Consider the following 16,579-nt stretch of genomic DNA (forward strand, 5'->3'; position numbering starts at 1 on the left):
CCTGAATATAGTCCCCTCGCTCACAGTCAGTTGCGTTTTTTGGATATCGATGAGGGAGAGGGAAATCCCCTCCAGCGCCGTATCACGTGGAGGGGAGTTTCGACAGCGAAAGTTTCAGTGTCCAGCGTACAAGCGTGTTTTTTTTTTTGGATCGAAAATGGGTTACCCTTTTCGACCTGCCTTGCATTGAGGTGCCAAGGCTTACCTTTTTTTCCTTTAACGTCCACCATTCACATCAAACTCTCACTGCCATAGTCGATGAGACAGGCAGGCAGAGGCAGCGTCAGAGTCAGTCGGGCAGGGAGGCAGGCAGTCAGTCGTCACTCATTGTGAAGTCCGCAAGATAGCCATAGCATAATTGAGAATGAATGCAACTCCACAAGATTGGCTTGGATTTGATGTCACTCAACCGACTACCTGCAGGTGCATAGTCAGATCACGTAGCTGCAGTGTGCCGCCATGTCATTGCTGTCATTGTCGTTCAAACCGATCTAATCTAGTCTTCCCGGGGCGCTGAGATTTCCAATCGGCCACTCCGCCCTTTGGTTACCATGTTACCAGCGCTCAAGGAGTCTTCTGGTTTCTAAGCAACACAAGCAAAAACAAGCCATAAGACACGGAACACCAGGACTAGTGAATATCAGCCATGGTATAGTGCCTACCTAGATAGTAGTTCTATGGTAGCACTCCTACACAAGGGATACATCGTCCATCCGCTCGAGAAGAAATGGGACTTTGGTACTTACCTAAGGTAGAGTTCAAGCCACCTGTAACCCCATGAGCACCGCCAGCGACGTTCGTTTCTCTGGGCACTGGCGTAGAACTGCCGGGTTGGGAAAAGCCGACCTTGGCATTCTCGTATTCACGCGAAGTACATCGCGTGGTTCAGCTGCGATTTTGTGATTGAACATCATTACGACGCCCTTTTGGACTTCTCGCCTGGGTGTTTGTTTGTCAGGTATCCAATATGGCCTTTGCAGTGCTGTGCAGGTACCGATACAAGGTATTCGAGCCAGGAGTGACGTGCTTTTCGCGTGTCCCTGGCGTACGTTCGTTCCCACCTTGGTGCCTGCAGCAGCCTTCTTCTTTTCTTTACATCTTTTCTTTCTAGCTTCCATCAGGGGATGATTCTATTTCGAGATGTCGGGGCTTGCCCTTGGCGCGTTGGCTCTGGCGACTCTCGACGCTTCGAGTTCTCCTTTCCTTGATATCAAGCTCTCTCCTCCAGACTGACATTATGGGCCTTGGCACGGCTTGATCCAGCCCTTTGCAAGGCCACATGGTCACCCGGGATTCAAACGTGGCTTGGTTTGGAGTATCGTTCGGACCAAGATTCATGCAAGTTGCGATTGGCCAGGCTGCCAACATAGCACTTTGTTTGCAAGATGCCTTTTTTTTTTTGAATGCTATTCTACTATTTGGTAAGTGCGGTGATGCTCGGGTCCTCGTATTCAGCCTTGATCGAGGTGGGTTGGGTGCTCTTTTTTGGTTTTGTGGCTGGATTGCATCTCTTGTCATGTCTCTCAATCTCGGCGGTGCCTTTTGGATGACTGGTGAACTTGAAGGGCCACTCTCTGTTCCCTCCACTAACTGGGGTCGTATAAAATGGCTGTGACTCCCTCGTGTTGTGGGCTGGTGTGTTGATCGTGCATCAACGGCGATCTCGTGGGACATTCCTTTATATCATATTTGTGGCGTTTTCGTTGTGAAATTCCAGTCCTCAACCATTCATTTTTCATTCCACCATGTCTGCCCTGGCTGGAGCCGACATCTATCATGGAGTTTGGGTTGATTGGTCTAGAGGAGCTGTTCTCGGTAGCACCGTTACACTCTCATCGCGCTATGCATCGGTACTCACTGCGTTCCTCGCTCTTTTCGTCACCATAATCGGATCTTGCTTGTGGAGGATATGTAGTTTCACGATTCACCAGCTCTCCTCAAGTCCCGATGCCAAAGATGGTCTCCATCATCAACATCAGCTTGTCTTCCGGAATACGAGCTCACCTTTCGAAGCCGCTAAGACCTTCACCGAGACCGCCTGGCACTGGCGGAGAAGTCATCTGCGAGCGTGGGCGCGATCTTTGCCCCTTGCGCTCTTCGCGCTTCTCTTCCTTCTCGCCTTTACCGCTGCGTCCATTCTGACTGGTCTCGTCACTCGGGCTGCAGGCTCCCAGAGACTGATCGTCAGTGGGGACTGTGGGTATTGGGCCATCGATGAATTGGCTAGTGCGGCTGATCGTCAGCTCGCCATGCAGAGTAAGGATCTGAACGATACAATCCTGGCAGCCACCTATGCCAGACAATGCTATGGGCAAACGGCGGGTTTGAACAAGCTGCGTTGCAGTATGTATACCAAACGAGCTCTCGATTGGACTACATCGGAAGTCGACTGTCCATTCAAGGACTCTATCTGCTCTTCTTCACGTGCTTTCAGATTGGACTCGGGTATCATCGACTCGCACATGGATCTGGGCATGAACGCTCCCGATTCTGGACGTGTCGGTTTCCGAAAGGTCACCACCTGCGCTCCCTTGAAAGTCACTCCTGAATACGTTTCTGTCGTCACTTCCACTGGAGACGATGGATTGGGTATTGAGGGTGATAGGATACGAGAGTATCAATATGGGACATACTCCGTGGCCGGCCTGGGCAACAATGTCACGTATATGTACAATCAGCACGCGTACATTGATGGTTTTGGTTATGAGTTGACGTAAGTTACTCTTAACCCATGATCTGCGTGCTAGAACTAACAATCCTACTATAGTGCAACAGCAGCTGATCTTGATTCGACTTTATGGCAGTCTATCCCTGAACTCGCCCAAACCGAAGCAGACCTAACCCTGATCTTCCTCGCTCCCAATTCGATCAAATACACATATCCGAACAACGATCCTTTCTTCAGCGCAAATTACTATGTTGACGTTGGATCATATGCTGGCGTAAACCTCTCTTACTTTTCTGCGGACGAATATGTCAATGTCATGGCATGTCAAGATCAGTATCAATACTGCAACGGTGATGACAAGGACAAATGCACACCTTTGACAGGATACCAACAAGCGTATGCGGCGATCAATTCCACAAAAGTCGGCTTGAACATGATACAGGAGAGCATTGCCACCCGTATCATCCTCAACTCTCGCACACTAAGCACTTACCATAGCATTGGTGGGCGTGGCGCTCAAGCTCTCCGTGTCTCTGAAACAATCCAGGAGCGTAACCAGATGGCTCAAATCCCCAATAACCAATGGCAAGTGGAGGTTGCAAGCTGGTTTGCAGTCAGCATGTCCCGACTACAACGTTCTGCCGTTGAGTTCGCCGCGCCCAGTCTCAGCAAGTCCGAATATCCAGCTGGAAGCTACCTACAAGAGCCCGAGGGCATCGCGGCTGCGATGTGCTACAGCCAGAAAGTCGGCCTGGTCAGCGACACCATCTCGTTCTCCGTTTTAGGCCTCATCATCATCTTCGCGGTGGGCATTGCGATCATCCTGCTCTACCTCATCCTCGAGCCCCTCGTCGCTTGGTTCCAGCGAAAAACCAACGCCGGCGGCTACCGCCGTGTCCGATGGGTCATGGACGACAAGATGCAGGTCCAGCGCATGATGTTCGAAGAAGCTGGAATGGGCGGTGTCTGGACTAACCTCGACGGCGCCATCCCGGTCACCGAGGACAGAGCCGTCTTTGCTGACTTGCACCATGTAGACCCGCGAAACCCGCGTCTCGGTCGGCAGTGGACCGGTAAGGCAAACGGCGCGGCCGGACAGCACAGCATCCCTGGTATTTCTACCACCGCTGCTGCTCACCCTTATGACGACCACTATGTCTCGCCCATCGGCGAATACAATCCAGTCCTGGGCACGGCCACCGCCGTGCCCATGCCAGTTCCGTATCCCAGTGAGAAACCAAGTGGCCAACATACACAACAGTATCAGGTCTATCAACAGCAGGTCTACCATGCTCTGACCCCTCAGGGCGGTCACTCACCTGCCGGAAGTCTCGATAATAGGAGATTGCCAAATACTTATTAGACTTGTGAGGTTGCGCGTCACGAAAATTTGGAAGAAGAAAAGTTCTGTTTTGACATGTATCGAATATAAAGTGTAGCGTGGTGTTGTTGGGGTTTGTATTGCATGGTTCGAAGGTCATTGATACCAGGGTGCATAGGCAGGTGTTTGTGAGAGTATATATTGCTGAACAGCGTGGTCATCTGATACATAGCACAGGGCGAGCCTATGTAATTCATCGAGAGTCATTTCTTCTTCTTGACAATGAGCAAACCAACACTGGTCCCACAATCAACCCAAGTTCGACCCTTACCCTCTTCAACCTCGTCGAAAAGCTCCTTCACCTGCCTCACAAGCTTATCCACCAGATCCTCCACCTCCCCGCTCTTCACCTGCTCCGCATACGCCTCGCGCCACCTCTGGACAGGACTAGCAGTCCCCATGCTCATGCGGATGGCATCGAAATCCGCCTTCCAGCCCTTGACAAACGCCTCCCCGGGCGCGACCTTTCCATCCTTGTTGAACTCGCGTCTCTCAAACTTCTCCTTGTCAAACATGCCCAACAACTCCTTCAACTTCGGATCCGCATCTCCCTCTCCACCCCCTACACAATCCCACGGCAACGGCAACCCGGCATAAATCTCTCTCACCAGGATATTGCCCTCGGTCGCAAACGGCGCCAAAACGATGTTTTCGAAATCGTCCAGAACCCGCTGCACCTTGGCGTAGTTGGGGGTCGTGGCGGGATCGACGTAGAATCCGCCGCCACCCCAAAGCACCAGGCTGCCGCCAGGTTTCAGGATCTGCGCCGCCGAGGCCCAGAAGGGCGCCATGTCGAACCAGTGCGCAGCGGTCGCGGCTGTGATGACGTCGACGCACTCCTTGCCGTGCTTGTCGGCCCACAGTTCCACCAGCGCAGGCAGAGCATGCAACTCCTCGGCCCGCCCGACTTCGTATCTGATCGGCTCGCCGCTTGCGGTGGTGCTAGCGGCGACGGCAGCTGGGATTGCACGCGCCGCTTCGACCATCGCGGGTGATGGATCGACGCCCAGCACGGCCTGGAAGTGCGGTGCCAGGCAGCGTGTCGAGTTCCCTGGGCCGCAGCCGATATCGACCAAGACGTTCAACTCGCCGCCGGCAGATATGTGGGGTTTGATGACATTGTCTTGGATGAATGCCTCGCTCCAGCCGAAGCGGTATTGGGCGTATTTGACCGCTGCCGAGGAGTCGTAGTTGCGGAATGTGGCTTCCTCTTGGTGTTGAGTGCCTGTTCGCGTAGGAGGATTGGTTGATGTCGCCATTTTGGGAAGGGGGTTTGTGGTGGTACTTTTGATATGCCTTTGTCGATTACAGTCGATTGTCTGAGTTGCCGATATCCATGGAAGATGGATTCAATGCCATTGAAGCATCCTTAAATAGTGGTTTCTATACCAACAGCGGCTATGACTCATGAAATGACTCATGGTACCCCTGCTGTAATCGCTTCTCCCATCAATTTGCATGAGATTGTAGCGATGCGAAGGATGGTATGGTTGCTCTTTGCTTTGACTCATTCCTAGAGAGGTATCAAACCTCCGGGCGGTCAGGCCTCCCAGATAAGCATTCAGCGGGCCGAGGGGGCCATCCACTAACTGGACGCTTAAACGGTTAGCGCGCGTCTGGGGCGTTGTTGGGCCGTTGCACTTTGAGCTTTCTTATTAACCTCCATCCTCGCAGCTATCGTATATAATGCTTTCTTCCGCGCACTGAGAAAATTTCCCCGGCCCTTCTTCGCGCGAACTACGCATATCTGATTTCTTAGAGTCCTCCAAATTGGGACCATTTCATTTGATACACAGTTACTTCACGAGAAATACGGTTAGAATATCTCCATGTGGGCTGTCCTATCGGAATAGCGAGGAATGGAAAGCTAGAAATCTATGGACACCGAAGCGGCAAGCCGGAAATGGCCAAAGACCCTCATTCCTATTCAGATACGTTGTCAGCGAAGTGCTCCCTTCTTGGAGCAGAAAAGAAAAAACATGAGGAGATCCACAGTTTGCTTTCACATTCATTTTCTGCTTCAGTACTCAGGGCGCAAGAATCTATCATTCATGGATACGCAAGAAACTGATATCTGGTATACAGGCTTCGTGCTCTGCTACTCTCCATTTTCTTCTGTTATCATCATCCTCTGCCGACTTGCCATTGCATTCAAGCTGTATACTTATCATGACTTTAGCTGTTGTGCATGGTGGTTTTCCTTTTGCATGTTCGTCTCACTGCACCGTGGATACTGTTCTGCCCGCTTCGAAGGCTCAAACCTCAAAATTTCTTTCGTTAGTGCACAAATTCTGTCTTTTCCGCCAATTGTACTTACAAGAATTGTGCCTGGTGGTTGAAGTGCTGGGTATGCCAGTACACTGATTATTTTCGGATTTCCATCAGCCATGTTCAGTTGGTACGACCCTGGTGCTGAAACTCTTGCGGATCTTTTTTCCTTCTTGCTCACCTGCTCAGAATTCCTTACCTTGAGTAAACACAGGTTGAAGGCCAATAAATGCATGTCAGGCAAGTCGATTCTCTCGGCTACAAGCGACCTAAACTTAAACCAGTCAGCTTGAGGCACTGCGATCGTGGGGCGACCTACCTTACGGAGACGACATGCATCGCAACGTGTGCACAATTTAGCATTCTGCTTCGAAAGTCATTAGATAAGTTCATACTGCAGACGGTGCAATCCCAATCCTCAACATCTATACGAGAAGAAGCCAACAAAGCAATCAAAGAGTTCTTTAACTCAAGCACTGTGTGTTTTACGTCCTCTTCGAGTGTTGGACATGACTGATTTAATGGTGTTAGAATGGTATGATAGTAGGAATAAATGGCTGTAGCCTTGCTGACAGGAAGGATATATCCGTCAAAATAATGCTAAACCTAGGAGCAAACCCATGATGTAGCTCTTTGGATCTCAATACACTGCCAGTGACGGTTAAGGACCAGTTATAACGTTTAATTGAGCGTCCATATAGATCTACTTGGTACTACATCAGACTTTGCTCCACCGATCGCTATCAGTTCCCCTCCGAATAATAAGGCGTATGGGTGAACCCGCAAACCTGCGTCGACCCACCTCGACTTCTCGATGGAATTGTGACTATGAGGTACCAGACTGCGAGAACCAGTAGTACCGCCGAAAACCTCGGCATGACTGCATAGTACCTACTCGTAGGTAGTTAGTATAATTATCCGTCACAGTCGCTGACACCGTTGTATTGTTGGCACGTGCTAGCCTCCCCTTAATAATCACAGAATCAGCCGTGAATGAGCCAAGGTGAACAATATCCGTTAGTGCCCTAGTCCTGGTCAGGGGTGTTGACGGATAGTACTTCTCTATGCTAGTATGTAAGCCTGACTTCGATTTGCTATCAACTCTAGCGCCCAGCTGTGGTATGTATAGTTTTCTTACCTGTGAATTATTATAGTGGCCTTTCGCTGACTACTTAGTAGTAACATTCAGTCTTAGTGTGTGCTAAGAATAAATTATGTCAAGTAATACAATTAGTACACGCCCTCAATCTGAGTACTATAAACGAGCGGTTCCCAAAGTCCCATTCAAATCCTGAGCGGAAGTGATGAAACATGGCCCAAGATCAACTTTACGATTTCATTATTGTTGGCGGCGGTGTCGCGGGCCTGGCGTTTGCGTCCCGCCTCTCGCAGCTCAACAACTGCCGTATTCTCGTTATAGAGGCTGGTGTTGACCCATCTGACACCGAATGCATCAAAACCGTAGCCGGCTATCCCCTCGCCGCTGAATCGGAGCATGCCTGCACCATTGCTGTGGAACCGAATAAGAATCTCAATGGACGTGGTAGAACTCCGTATGTGGGTAAGGCGCTGGGTGGCAGTGGCGCCGTGAACGGAGGCGCCTGGACAAGGGGTCCGAAGGTGGATTATGACACTTGGGCAGAGATGGTCGGCGACCATAGCTGGAGTTATGAGCAACTACTGCCATATTTTCGAAAAGTGGAGAAAGTCAACCCTGGGGTTGATGGAATGCGCGATGAGCTCCAGCATGGGTATGATGGTTTTCTAACCGCTACCCCTGTCAAATCACTGCACCCAGCGAGACAGTATCCCCTGAGGGACAAGGTGAAGCAAGCGTGGGACGAGGCTGGCATCCCCTATGTGGCAGACGGTAATAACGGGGAGCAAAATGGGTTGACGGAGCTGGTCGAGGTTTGGGTCAAAGGAAGGAGACAATTACCCTCTAAAATTCTGGATCTCGCGAAGGTCAAGGTCCGTACTATGACCAGCATCGCGCGTGTGCTGATTGAGGAGGGACAAGCTATAGGCGTCGAGACCGTCAAAGGCGAAAGACTGCTTGCAGCCAGGGAGGTCATTGTATCGGCAGGCGTCTACCACACCCCAAAGCTGTTAATGTTGAGCGGCATTGGAGAACCGCAAGAGCTAACAAAACTCGGAATCGAGGTAGTTTCCGCGAGCCCGGAAGTCGGACGCAACCTCAAGGATCATCTTGCTGTAGGTCTGACATGGAAGCTGAAACATCCGGAGACGGGACTTGCTGCTGGATCCCCACACTTTACTGACCCATCGTTCTTCTGGGGGTGGCCACTGGACTTCATTCAATTCGGCAATCTCAATCAAGACGGGCCACTGAAAGTGCTGGCTAGTAACGACAAAGATACGGAATTTCTTCTCCGCCGAAATGCTACACATTTTGAGACAGTTTTTCTCTATGCGCCTATGGGCAAGCGTTTCACCGGCGTAACTGCAGAAGTCGATGGAAGTTACGCCACATCGATATCTGTATGTCTGGCGACAACATCCCGCGGATCCATTACGCTCAGGTCAGCTGATCCAACAGAGCCTCCTGTTGTCGACGTAAACTTCAATGCTACTGAGTCAGACAAATTCATTCTTCGTGAAGCGCTTCGGAAAAACGCCTCAGTTTGGCTGAACACAGAAAGCGGAAAGTCATTTGTCAGCCATGAAATGGTTCCGGAAGGATATACTCCGATCACTGCTGAAACCAGCGATGCAGAAATCGACAAGCGTATTGAGGACCTGGGCTATAGTTTGGATCATCCTATGGGAAGTTGCTCGATGGGCAAAGTTGTTGACAGCCACTGCCGGGTGAAGGGCGTGGATAGACTGCGAGTTGTCGATGCAAGTGTGTTTCCGCTTCCTTTGGCTTGCCATATCCAGAACGCCGTATATGTACTTGCCGAGAAAATCGCAGACTGGATTGCACAAGGGGAGTGATTGTCACTGCTTACTTGGCCGGTTTGACATGAGCTATAGATGCTTCAAATTCGAAGTTCAGAAACCCTGGCTCAATAACTACCAAGACCTGTCGCTTTGCTTGCACTAAGTGTTACTAAGTCTATACCTCATCACTGCCCTGGTGGCAGATTGCTGTAATAGTACCGAGAATGTAGCAAAACGCAGTGCTCCAGAACACAGGGGAACTTGTGTGGGGAAAGTAGCTACATAAAGTGCTTAGCCTCTCTTCCTAAATATACATAGTAATGTAGACCTTTCTATATGCTGCACTAGAGTGACAGAGTTAACTAGCAGGGGTGCTGCTAATAGTACGAAAGGATTGAGTATACTTAAGGTAGAGTACTAGCGATGAATACAGTTGAATGTCCATTGAACATCGAGCGATTCGGAGACCGTTAGACTATCCAATTAGTCTAAACTCGAGATACTTCTTTATAAGTAAAAGGTAGAAGATAGAAAAATACAAAAACCATTCCCCATGCGCCGTCCTAGCCCCACTAGGATAAGGGACATTGGATGGAGAAAATCCACGACGGTCAAGCCCCTAGGGAGACCTCGAGGGTTTCTTTTCGTAAACGATCAATTATTGGTCAAGCACGATTTGCTCTTTCCACAACATGCGCAGGGAATTCTTAACCGCGTGTGTGGGAGCGAGGTACTGATCCACCAAAAGCCTACGGGTGCCGCAACTTAATCGGACTTACCCTATTATTCATCAGCTCAAGGCTGACATAGGTTGGTTTGCCGACTAGAACTACAAACGATATGTCTGGTTTGATTGTTGAGTGAAAGTGGGGACATGGAAGTCGTGAATGAGTGAAGTGTTTTTTGACGAGGCTGTGCGAGTCTGAGGGTTTAAAGTCCGTCAACGGGCATTTTTGATGAGGCTAGGTTACATCATCGTGCTTTGAACCTCACGGAAGGGCTTGTCTTGGGCGTTTAGATTGTTTATGAACTCTCAGCATGATGCACAGTTCAGGTCCACAGAGAATAAAGGTATTCAAAAGGGTGCATGGATATTCGTTGTTGGTAATGTCAAAGAATGCGTTTCCCAACTAGGACATGCGGCCCCTGGTTTTGTGAGGCATTGTACCTGAGGTCGTGAATAGCCCTACATGCAGCAACCAACTGCAAGGACCATAGTTGCAGCTCAACCACTTTTCACCTAGACATTCACCACACCGATCGCACCACGATACCAACTATTGTCCTCACCCCGACGAACGAGCTGGAGGGCAATTCAGTTCCATTATGCTCACCTATGAAAATGATAGTCAAAGCTGTCAACCACTTTCACCACTAGAATCGAGAGCGAGAAGAGAAAGATGATGGGTTACTCAGTGGCAATGGATGTATGGTCTATCATCAATCTTGTACATCTCTACTGCCATAGCATTCTCTCGCTGGTGGTACCGCGCTTCCCAAGCACATTCCCAGCTGCCTATGTCTCCACAACATTCCACTTGAAGTGCCCTCACAAGAGCAGATCGTCCCAATATACAGAGTGTTCTTACTCCAAACCAGCAAGGAAACCAGCCAGCGCTGTAACCCAACGCCAATGGCCCGTGAGATTCCACATTCGACCCAGGACGAGTCAGGTCTAGATTGTGATCTTGCAGTAATGCAGAGACTCGGACCACCCTATGACTTCGCATGGCCTTGCTTCCACTCACCGAGTAAACCCTTAAAATCTCTGGGAGAATATGGCGTCGTGATCTCCGCCAACCACGAATCCTTTCTATGATTCTTCAGCTTCATATCCCCCAGCAGTAGGTCCATGTAAGGCAGCGCTTCAAACACGAAATCAGGTAGCGTGGCTCCATATCCGCAAGGATATCGCCATTTACCCCACTGCGTATGCAACATGACTTCCTCTGTGACCTCTTGATCAGACTGTGCTAACCGGTCGATTTTGCCATGCAAGAACAGTGAGATCCACAACCCTTGAACACTTGCGCAGATGGATGTGCTCACAGTCGAGACCATACCAGCGAATGCAATATTCTTTGCACCCATCATTGTCGGTGGAACCATGAACCGGTATAGTCTCAAAGGGTCGCCCTTCTTCGGCTCGCAGTTAAGTTGCGGTTGGTTTCGGAGGCGAGGGAACATCTTGAGCACCTTCTCGTCTGCTTCTTTGTTGAGCATCTCCTTCTCAGATTTGCTGTACTTCAAACCAAGTGCGTATTCGTCCAATCCATCGAACCTGAGGCCTGATTCTTTTTTCCAGCCGGTTGAGCACACGATCACATCGGTTTCAAGCTTCTTGCCAGAGGTCAGGACGACTGTCTTGGGTTCTAGATGATCAATGTTCTCGACGTGCACTCGTATCTTGCCTTGTCGCACCATGTCGAAGAGGGACGTGTCATAGTTTTGAATGCTCAACCCCGAACCGATCCAGAAAGCCGAGTGCCAGGGTTTGAGTTTCTTGAGTTCCGGGTGATTGTCATAACCGTTGAGTGTGAGTACGTCGTTGCTAAGGACTTTCCAGAATGTGTTGACCAGCCATCGTCCAATGAATGTTCCGTGTAAGAAGTTCCGGATGTTTGGATAGCCATCTTCTCCTCCCCAAGGACAGGGACTGAACCACGTCATCCATCGAAGGTGCAATAATTGATCGAGTCGCTTTTTGAATGGTGTAACAAACATGGGAGCAATCCACACTGGACCATGACCATCTGGTCGGACCACCAGATCGACAGTTGCGCCGTCCTCAACCATGGCATATGCGACGTCAAAAGCCGATTTAGCACCGCCCACGACCACTGCATTATTTACCTTACCGAGGTGAGGTGCTTGTTTGCAAAAGTCTTTGGCGTGGAATAACGGTGCTCCGAATGATTCGGCGCCAGTATATTGAGGCATATTGGGAGATGAAGTCAGTCCCGTCGCTAAGATCAATTTCGCAGTCTCCAGAGTTCGCGGCCCTTTGGGTCCGCGAAGGGAAAGTGTCCAGCCATCTGTCGCACTTGGTTTGATATTCTCGACCACGGTGTTGAATTGGACTCTGTCGAATACACCAAAATGTTTGGCGTAGTCGGTGAGATATCGGTGCAAGACCGTCCCAGGAATGTGTTGGAAGGGCTTTACGCCGTAGACATCCTCAGACATGGGGAAGTCAGGATACTCGTATGTACCAATCATGTTGTTGGACTTCAATCCAGGATACAGTCGAGCCTTTCCCCAGGTGCCGCCACACGTGTCCGCGCTCTCGAAAACGGCCATCTTCTCGCCAGGGTACATCTCCAGATATGCTTTGGCAGCGGCGAGCCCGAACCAGCCTACAAGGAACACATCAGACAAGAAAGAGACATGTTCGAGGTGGATATTTTTCTTACCGGCGCCGACAACAACAATGTCATATTTTTCAGCCATGTTAGCGACTGTGCGTGACTTTGCTCTGAGGTAGACGTAAATCGTATGGTGCTTAGAAACTGAGATGCTCAGACCAGCTTCAAGTACTGAGATAGTGGAGAAACGTCGAGAAGCGGATCACTAGATAGATATATCCAGACGTTGAGCTATCTTCAGACTCCCCATACTTGAGCTAGCTACTTCGTAGACAATGAGCTGGCTGAGGACCCGACCCGCTCCCCCTTCTCATTGCCCCTCCGCGACGAAACCAGAGTTTCGAGCCCAAGCTCCCAGGCGATGCGGGAGGTGGCATGACGCCTGGCCAGTGTGGAGCAGGAATGCTGCTTCGTGGCTTCTGTCGATAAGCTAAAAATCGGAACTTGGAATTAGACTCGTGGGCATTGACCTCGGGAAGGGAAAGGGCTCTCAGAGTCTAGAGATCAGTAGCTGACTGGTCTACGACGAGACAGGAGGATTTTGAAGTCTAATTTCATCCTTTACGTTAGATAGCTCGCTACTGGTATGTCACTCCAATTCCGCTGCTGCTCCCCTCGTCCTTGTGGGCGGGCGGGGGTGCTTTAGCCGACGCCGAGTGTGCATGTGAATTCTGATATCCCACTGCCGACTTATGATTCTAGGGATTTATCCAATTAAAGCTCATCACATTGATCAACTTGAAGCATTATCCGTACCTTAGTCAACAGCACACACCTTTTACTTAGTTATCATAGCTTATCAACCCATCTATCGTCCCCGCATGCAAGCCACCGGTGATCTGAATATCCGCCGCTGTCGTATGTCTCGACGCATCACTCAGGAGGTAAATAACCGCCGCGGTCAAATCATTCTGGGTACTCAACCGCTGAAGAGGCGGAGACATCCACATCTGCTCACCCTCGCGCTTGCTCTTCATCTCGCGGACTCGACGCGTCATGTCTGAATCGACAAAGCCTGGCGAAATCGTGTTGACGCGAATATTGTGCGGCGCCAGCTCAACGGCTAGTGCTTTGGCTAGCATTAAGACTCCGCCTTTTGATGCATTGTAGGCCGCCATCCGGTAGCCTGGCAGTGCGATATGTGAGGACTGTGAGGCAATTAGGACCATGCTGCCACCACCGCCTTGTTTGAGGATCTGCTTGGTCACTAGCTGGGCGACGAAGAATGTTCCTCGGACCTTTTGTCACCGACAAGGTCAGTATTTGTCCACCGTGAAGGGAAGGATCAAATCAAAATCGTAACAAAGGTAGACTCACATTGATGTTCTGGATATTCGTGAACTCGTCCCACGTTTGTTCAACGAAAGGCTTGTCGATCGCAATACCAGCTGCAGGGACACATCCGTGTACGGTACCGCCCAGCAACTGCAGTGCCTGCTCAAAGCCCGAGTTCAAGCTTTCATTGTCCGTGACATCGACACGAATGTAGCCAACCTTGACGTCGAATTTCTTGCTCAGTTCGTGAAATTCCTTCTCGGCGGGTTCTTCTTGTCTATCCAGGACCGCCACGTTACCACCCATCTCGCAGATCGCTCTCGTGACGGCATAGCCAATGCCTTGGGCACCGCCAGTGACGATGTAGTTTCGTCCTCGGAGCTCAAACATAGGTCTGACATTTTCTAGTGCGGATGCCATAATTGAGCTTGCTTGCGTGTAGAAAGCTTTCTCCTAGCAGCGAATGTATTGTTGGATTCTCGACTTCAATGAACTGTCGATAAAATATCGCTTGCGACCTCGGTCAGCTGCTTGGCGGTTTCTTGCTTTCTTCAGTACATAATAGCCGTATATCAAGTGATGCTGGCATCTGGTTAATGGTGGGAAAGCGACCCCCGCACCCAGTCTTCGCAAGGCTGTGGAGTCTGGCACCAAAACAGTGAAAGCTTCTCTGACTCGTTCGTGTCGATGACCAGATAGGAAGGTTGCGGATGCCCGACAAATTTTGGGTTTCATTTTGCGTTGTCGGGTAGTGCACTTCAGGGCTGGCTGTCAACCATATCGAAGCTATCACTCCTCCGGACCCACCTAACTTTTGGGCGCTTTGTTCGTCAAACAACCCTGGTCAGGGAAGCCATGTGCGGGGCCTGCTCTCTAGGCTTTAGAAGTTCACCATGTCTAGACGTCAGTCTTCGGGCATGCTGCCTCACGTGAGTTTTGAAAAAGGAAGATAGAAGTCGACAGATCGTTATCGATGACAAGTTTTCAGTCTTTCAATTAGTCTCGATATCTCACTGTGATCCCGTCAAGTCTCAACAGAATAATATTTGTTAATTCCAAGTCACCAAAGCAAATAGGGCTGCATCAATTTTAACCATCATTCCTCAAACCTTGTCATGTATGAAGACATCACCAAGCCACCAAAGGCTCTACCTAAGCCGGATCCCCAAGAGATCAAGCCAGGTCTGACTATTCAGGCTCCGCTGACTCGGTGTGGAAAGAATGGTCCTGGCATCATTACCGTCGTTGCAGACATCGAAGACAAGACCAGAACACACCTTGATGGCGCCCCCTCATTAATTCTCAAATGGGCGGAAGAAGGATACACCGTGGCTGAGATCCAAACTTCTGCTCTGCGTTCAGATGAGGGACTCCTGCAGCAGGCTGTGACCGCTCTTCGCCAGTGCGAGAAATGCGATGGAACAGAGAGAATCGGACTTGTTGGTACGTTCCAGCCCTGCTTGCCTTTGCTAGACGATGGGGATGAAGTCGCTTCTAACAAAATGCCTAGTGTATGACCATACTTTGCTGTCACAGATCGCTGGAGTGATATCCAACGTACCCGAGATCGCGGGGATCATCATCTACACAGACTCAACGACTGAGCAGCAACAACTTCCCGTCCCAACATTACTGCATATTGCCGGAGCACAGCCGCAAAATTCGCCTACGCAACAGCCAGGCAGTAAAGATCGCAAATACTACTATGCAACTCTTAAATCTGCAAGCTTTGCCACACCTTTCACTCCAGAATTCCACTACAACTCTGAAGCCGTCTCGCACACTCGCAATCTGACGTTCCTCAAGCCTCAAGTCGGTGGTCCGTATTTTGACCTCGAGACGATATGGGACGAACACACTTACTATGAGTTTGCCGATCGATCTGTGCAGCACACCATGAGTACCATGGTGCAAGAGCCATATGTCAACCACGTCCCAACAGTAAATATCATCGTCCTCTAACAAGAAAACCGTACTGATTTTTCCCAGCTCACTGGTGGCGTAGGTCGCGACAGATTGTCGACTTTTTATCGCGATAGCTTCATCTTCAGTAACTCCGCAGATACCGAACTGGAACTGATCAGTAGAACCATTGGTATTGATCGCATTGTTGATGAATTTATCTTCAAGTTCACCCACACACAGGAGGTCCCATGGTTGTAAGTTCAAGAATCTTCCTCCATGAAATGCTTTGTCGCCCGTCTAATCTCTTACCAATATCTTCAGGGTCCCTGGTATCCCAGCAACAAATCTTCCACTTGAAATTCCCTTCACCGCAGTAGTGAATATACGAGGCGATCGACTTTATCATGAACACATTTCCTGGGATCAAGGCACAGTATTGCTTCAATTAGGCTTGCTGCCGGAATACTTGCCCTTCCCACATCCTCTGCCTGGTGTTGCTGCTGGGACCAAGGTCGAGTATAAATTGCCCGTCGCTGGCTTGGATGCCGCACGGAAGATCCGAGATCGGAACTCGGTTCTCTCTAATCAGTTGATGGAGTACAAGGTCCGGACCGAAGGGGTGGGCAGTTGAGACAACGTGAGTCGTATCGAGGTCAGGATTGTGGAAGTGATGTTGAATTTGAGCTGAGACTGCATGTAAAGATCTTCATAAGTCGACAGGGGCGCTTAAGAAGGACTCGGACATTACACGTCCCCAGCAAAGTATGAAAAGTCAGCAAAATGCCCCTGGTCAGATGTTGAGAGACATGGCAG

General features: G+C 50.0%; 6 protein-coding genes across 6 annotated transcripts; 3 read left to right on the forward strand and 3 right to left on the reverse strand.

Moving 5' to 3' along the window:
* Positions 1-1,745: 1,745 nt before the first annotated feature.
* Positions 1,746-4,031, forward strand: LTR84_008951 (uncharacterized protein; the record flags this gene model as incomplete). The annotated part of the gene is made up of 2 exons (XM_064852494.1): positions 1,746-2,713; positions 2,768-4,031. The coding sequence occupies 2 exons, from the start codon at positions 1,746-1,748 to the stop codon at positions 4,029-4,031; spliced, it is 2,232 nt and encodes a 743-aa protein (XP_064701469.1).
* Positions 4,032-4,252: 221 nt separating this feature from the next.
* LTR84_008952 (uncharacterized protein) lies at positions 4,253-5,308 on the reverse strand (the record flags this gene model as incomplete). The annotated part of the gene is made up of 1 exon (XM_064852495.1): positions 4,253-5,308. One exon carries the CDS (start codon positions 5,306-5,308, stop codon positions 4,253-4,255), a length of 1,056 nt encoding a protein of 351 aa, XP_064701470.1.
* Positions 5,309-7,628: 2,320 nt separating this feature from the next.
* Positions 7,629-9,275, forward strand: LTR84_008953 (uncharacterized protein; the record flags this gene model as incomplete). The annotated part of the gene is made up of 1 exon (XM_064852496.1): positions 7,629-9,275. One exon carries the CDS (start codon positions 7,629-7,631, stop codon positions 9,273-9,275), a length of 1,647 nt encoding a protein of 548 aa, XP_064701471.1.
* Positions 9,276-10,937: 1,662 nt separating this feature from the next.
* On the reverse strand, positions 10,938-12,671 carry LTR84_008954 (uncharacterized protein; the record flags this gene model as incomplete). Its single annotated transcript, XM_064852497.1, has 1 exon — positions 10,938-12,671. One exon carries the CDS (start codon positions 12,669-12,671, stop codon positions 10,938-10,940), a length of 1,734 nt encoding a protein of 577 aa, XP_064701472.1.
* A 697-nt stretch (positions 12,672-13,368) lies between these two features.
* LTR84_008955 (uncharacterized protein) lies at positions 13,369-14,281 on the reverse strand (the record flags this gene model as incomplete). Its single annotated transcript, XM_064852498.1, has 2 exons — positions 13,369-13,824; positions 13,904-14,281. 2 exons carry the CDS (start codon positions 14,279-14,281, stop codon positions 13,369-13,371), a joined length of 834 nt encoding a protein of 277 aa, XP_064701473.1.
* A 695-nt stretch (positions 14,282-14,976) lies between these two features.
* Positions 14,977-16,397, forward strand: LTR84_008956 (uncharacterized protein; the record flags this gene model as incomplete). The annotated part of the gene is made up of 4 exons (XM_064852499.1): positions 14,977-15,304; positions 15,372-15,802; positions 15,851-16,020; positions 16,088-16,397. 4 exons carry the CDS (start codon positions 14,977-14,979, stop codon positions 16,395-16,397), a joined length of 1,239 nt encoding a protein of 412 aa, XP_064701474.1.
* Between the last annotated feature and the right edge of the window lie 182 nt (positions 16,398-16,579).

Source organism: Exophiala bonariae (genome assembly GCF_035927105.1).
Source record: "Exophiala bonariae strain CCFEE 5792 chromosome Unknown scaffold_34, whole genome shotgun sequence".
Taxonomy (NCBI): domain Eukaryota; kingdom Fungi; phylum Ascomycota; class Eurotiomycetes; order Chaetothyriales; family Herpotrichiellaceae; genus Exophiala; species Exophiala bonariae.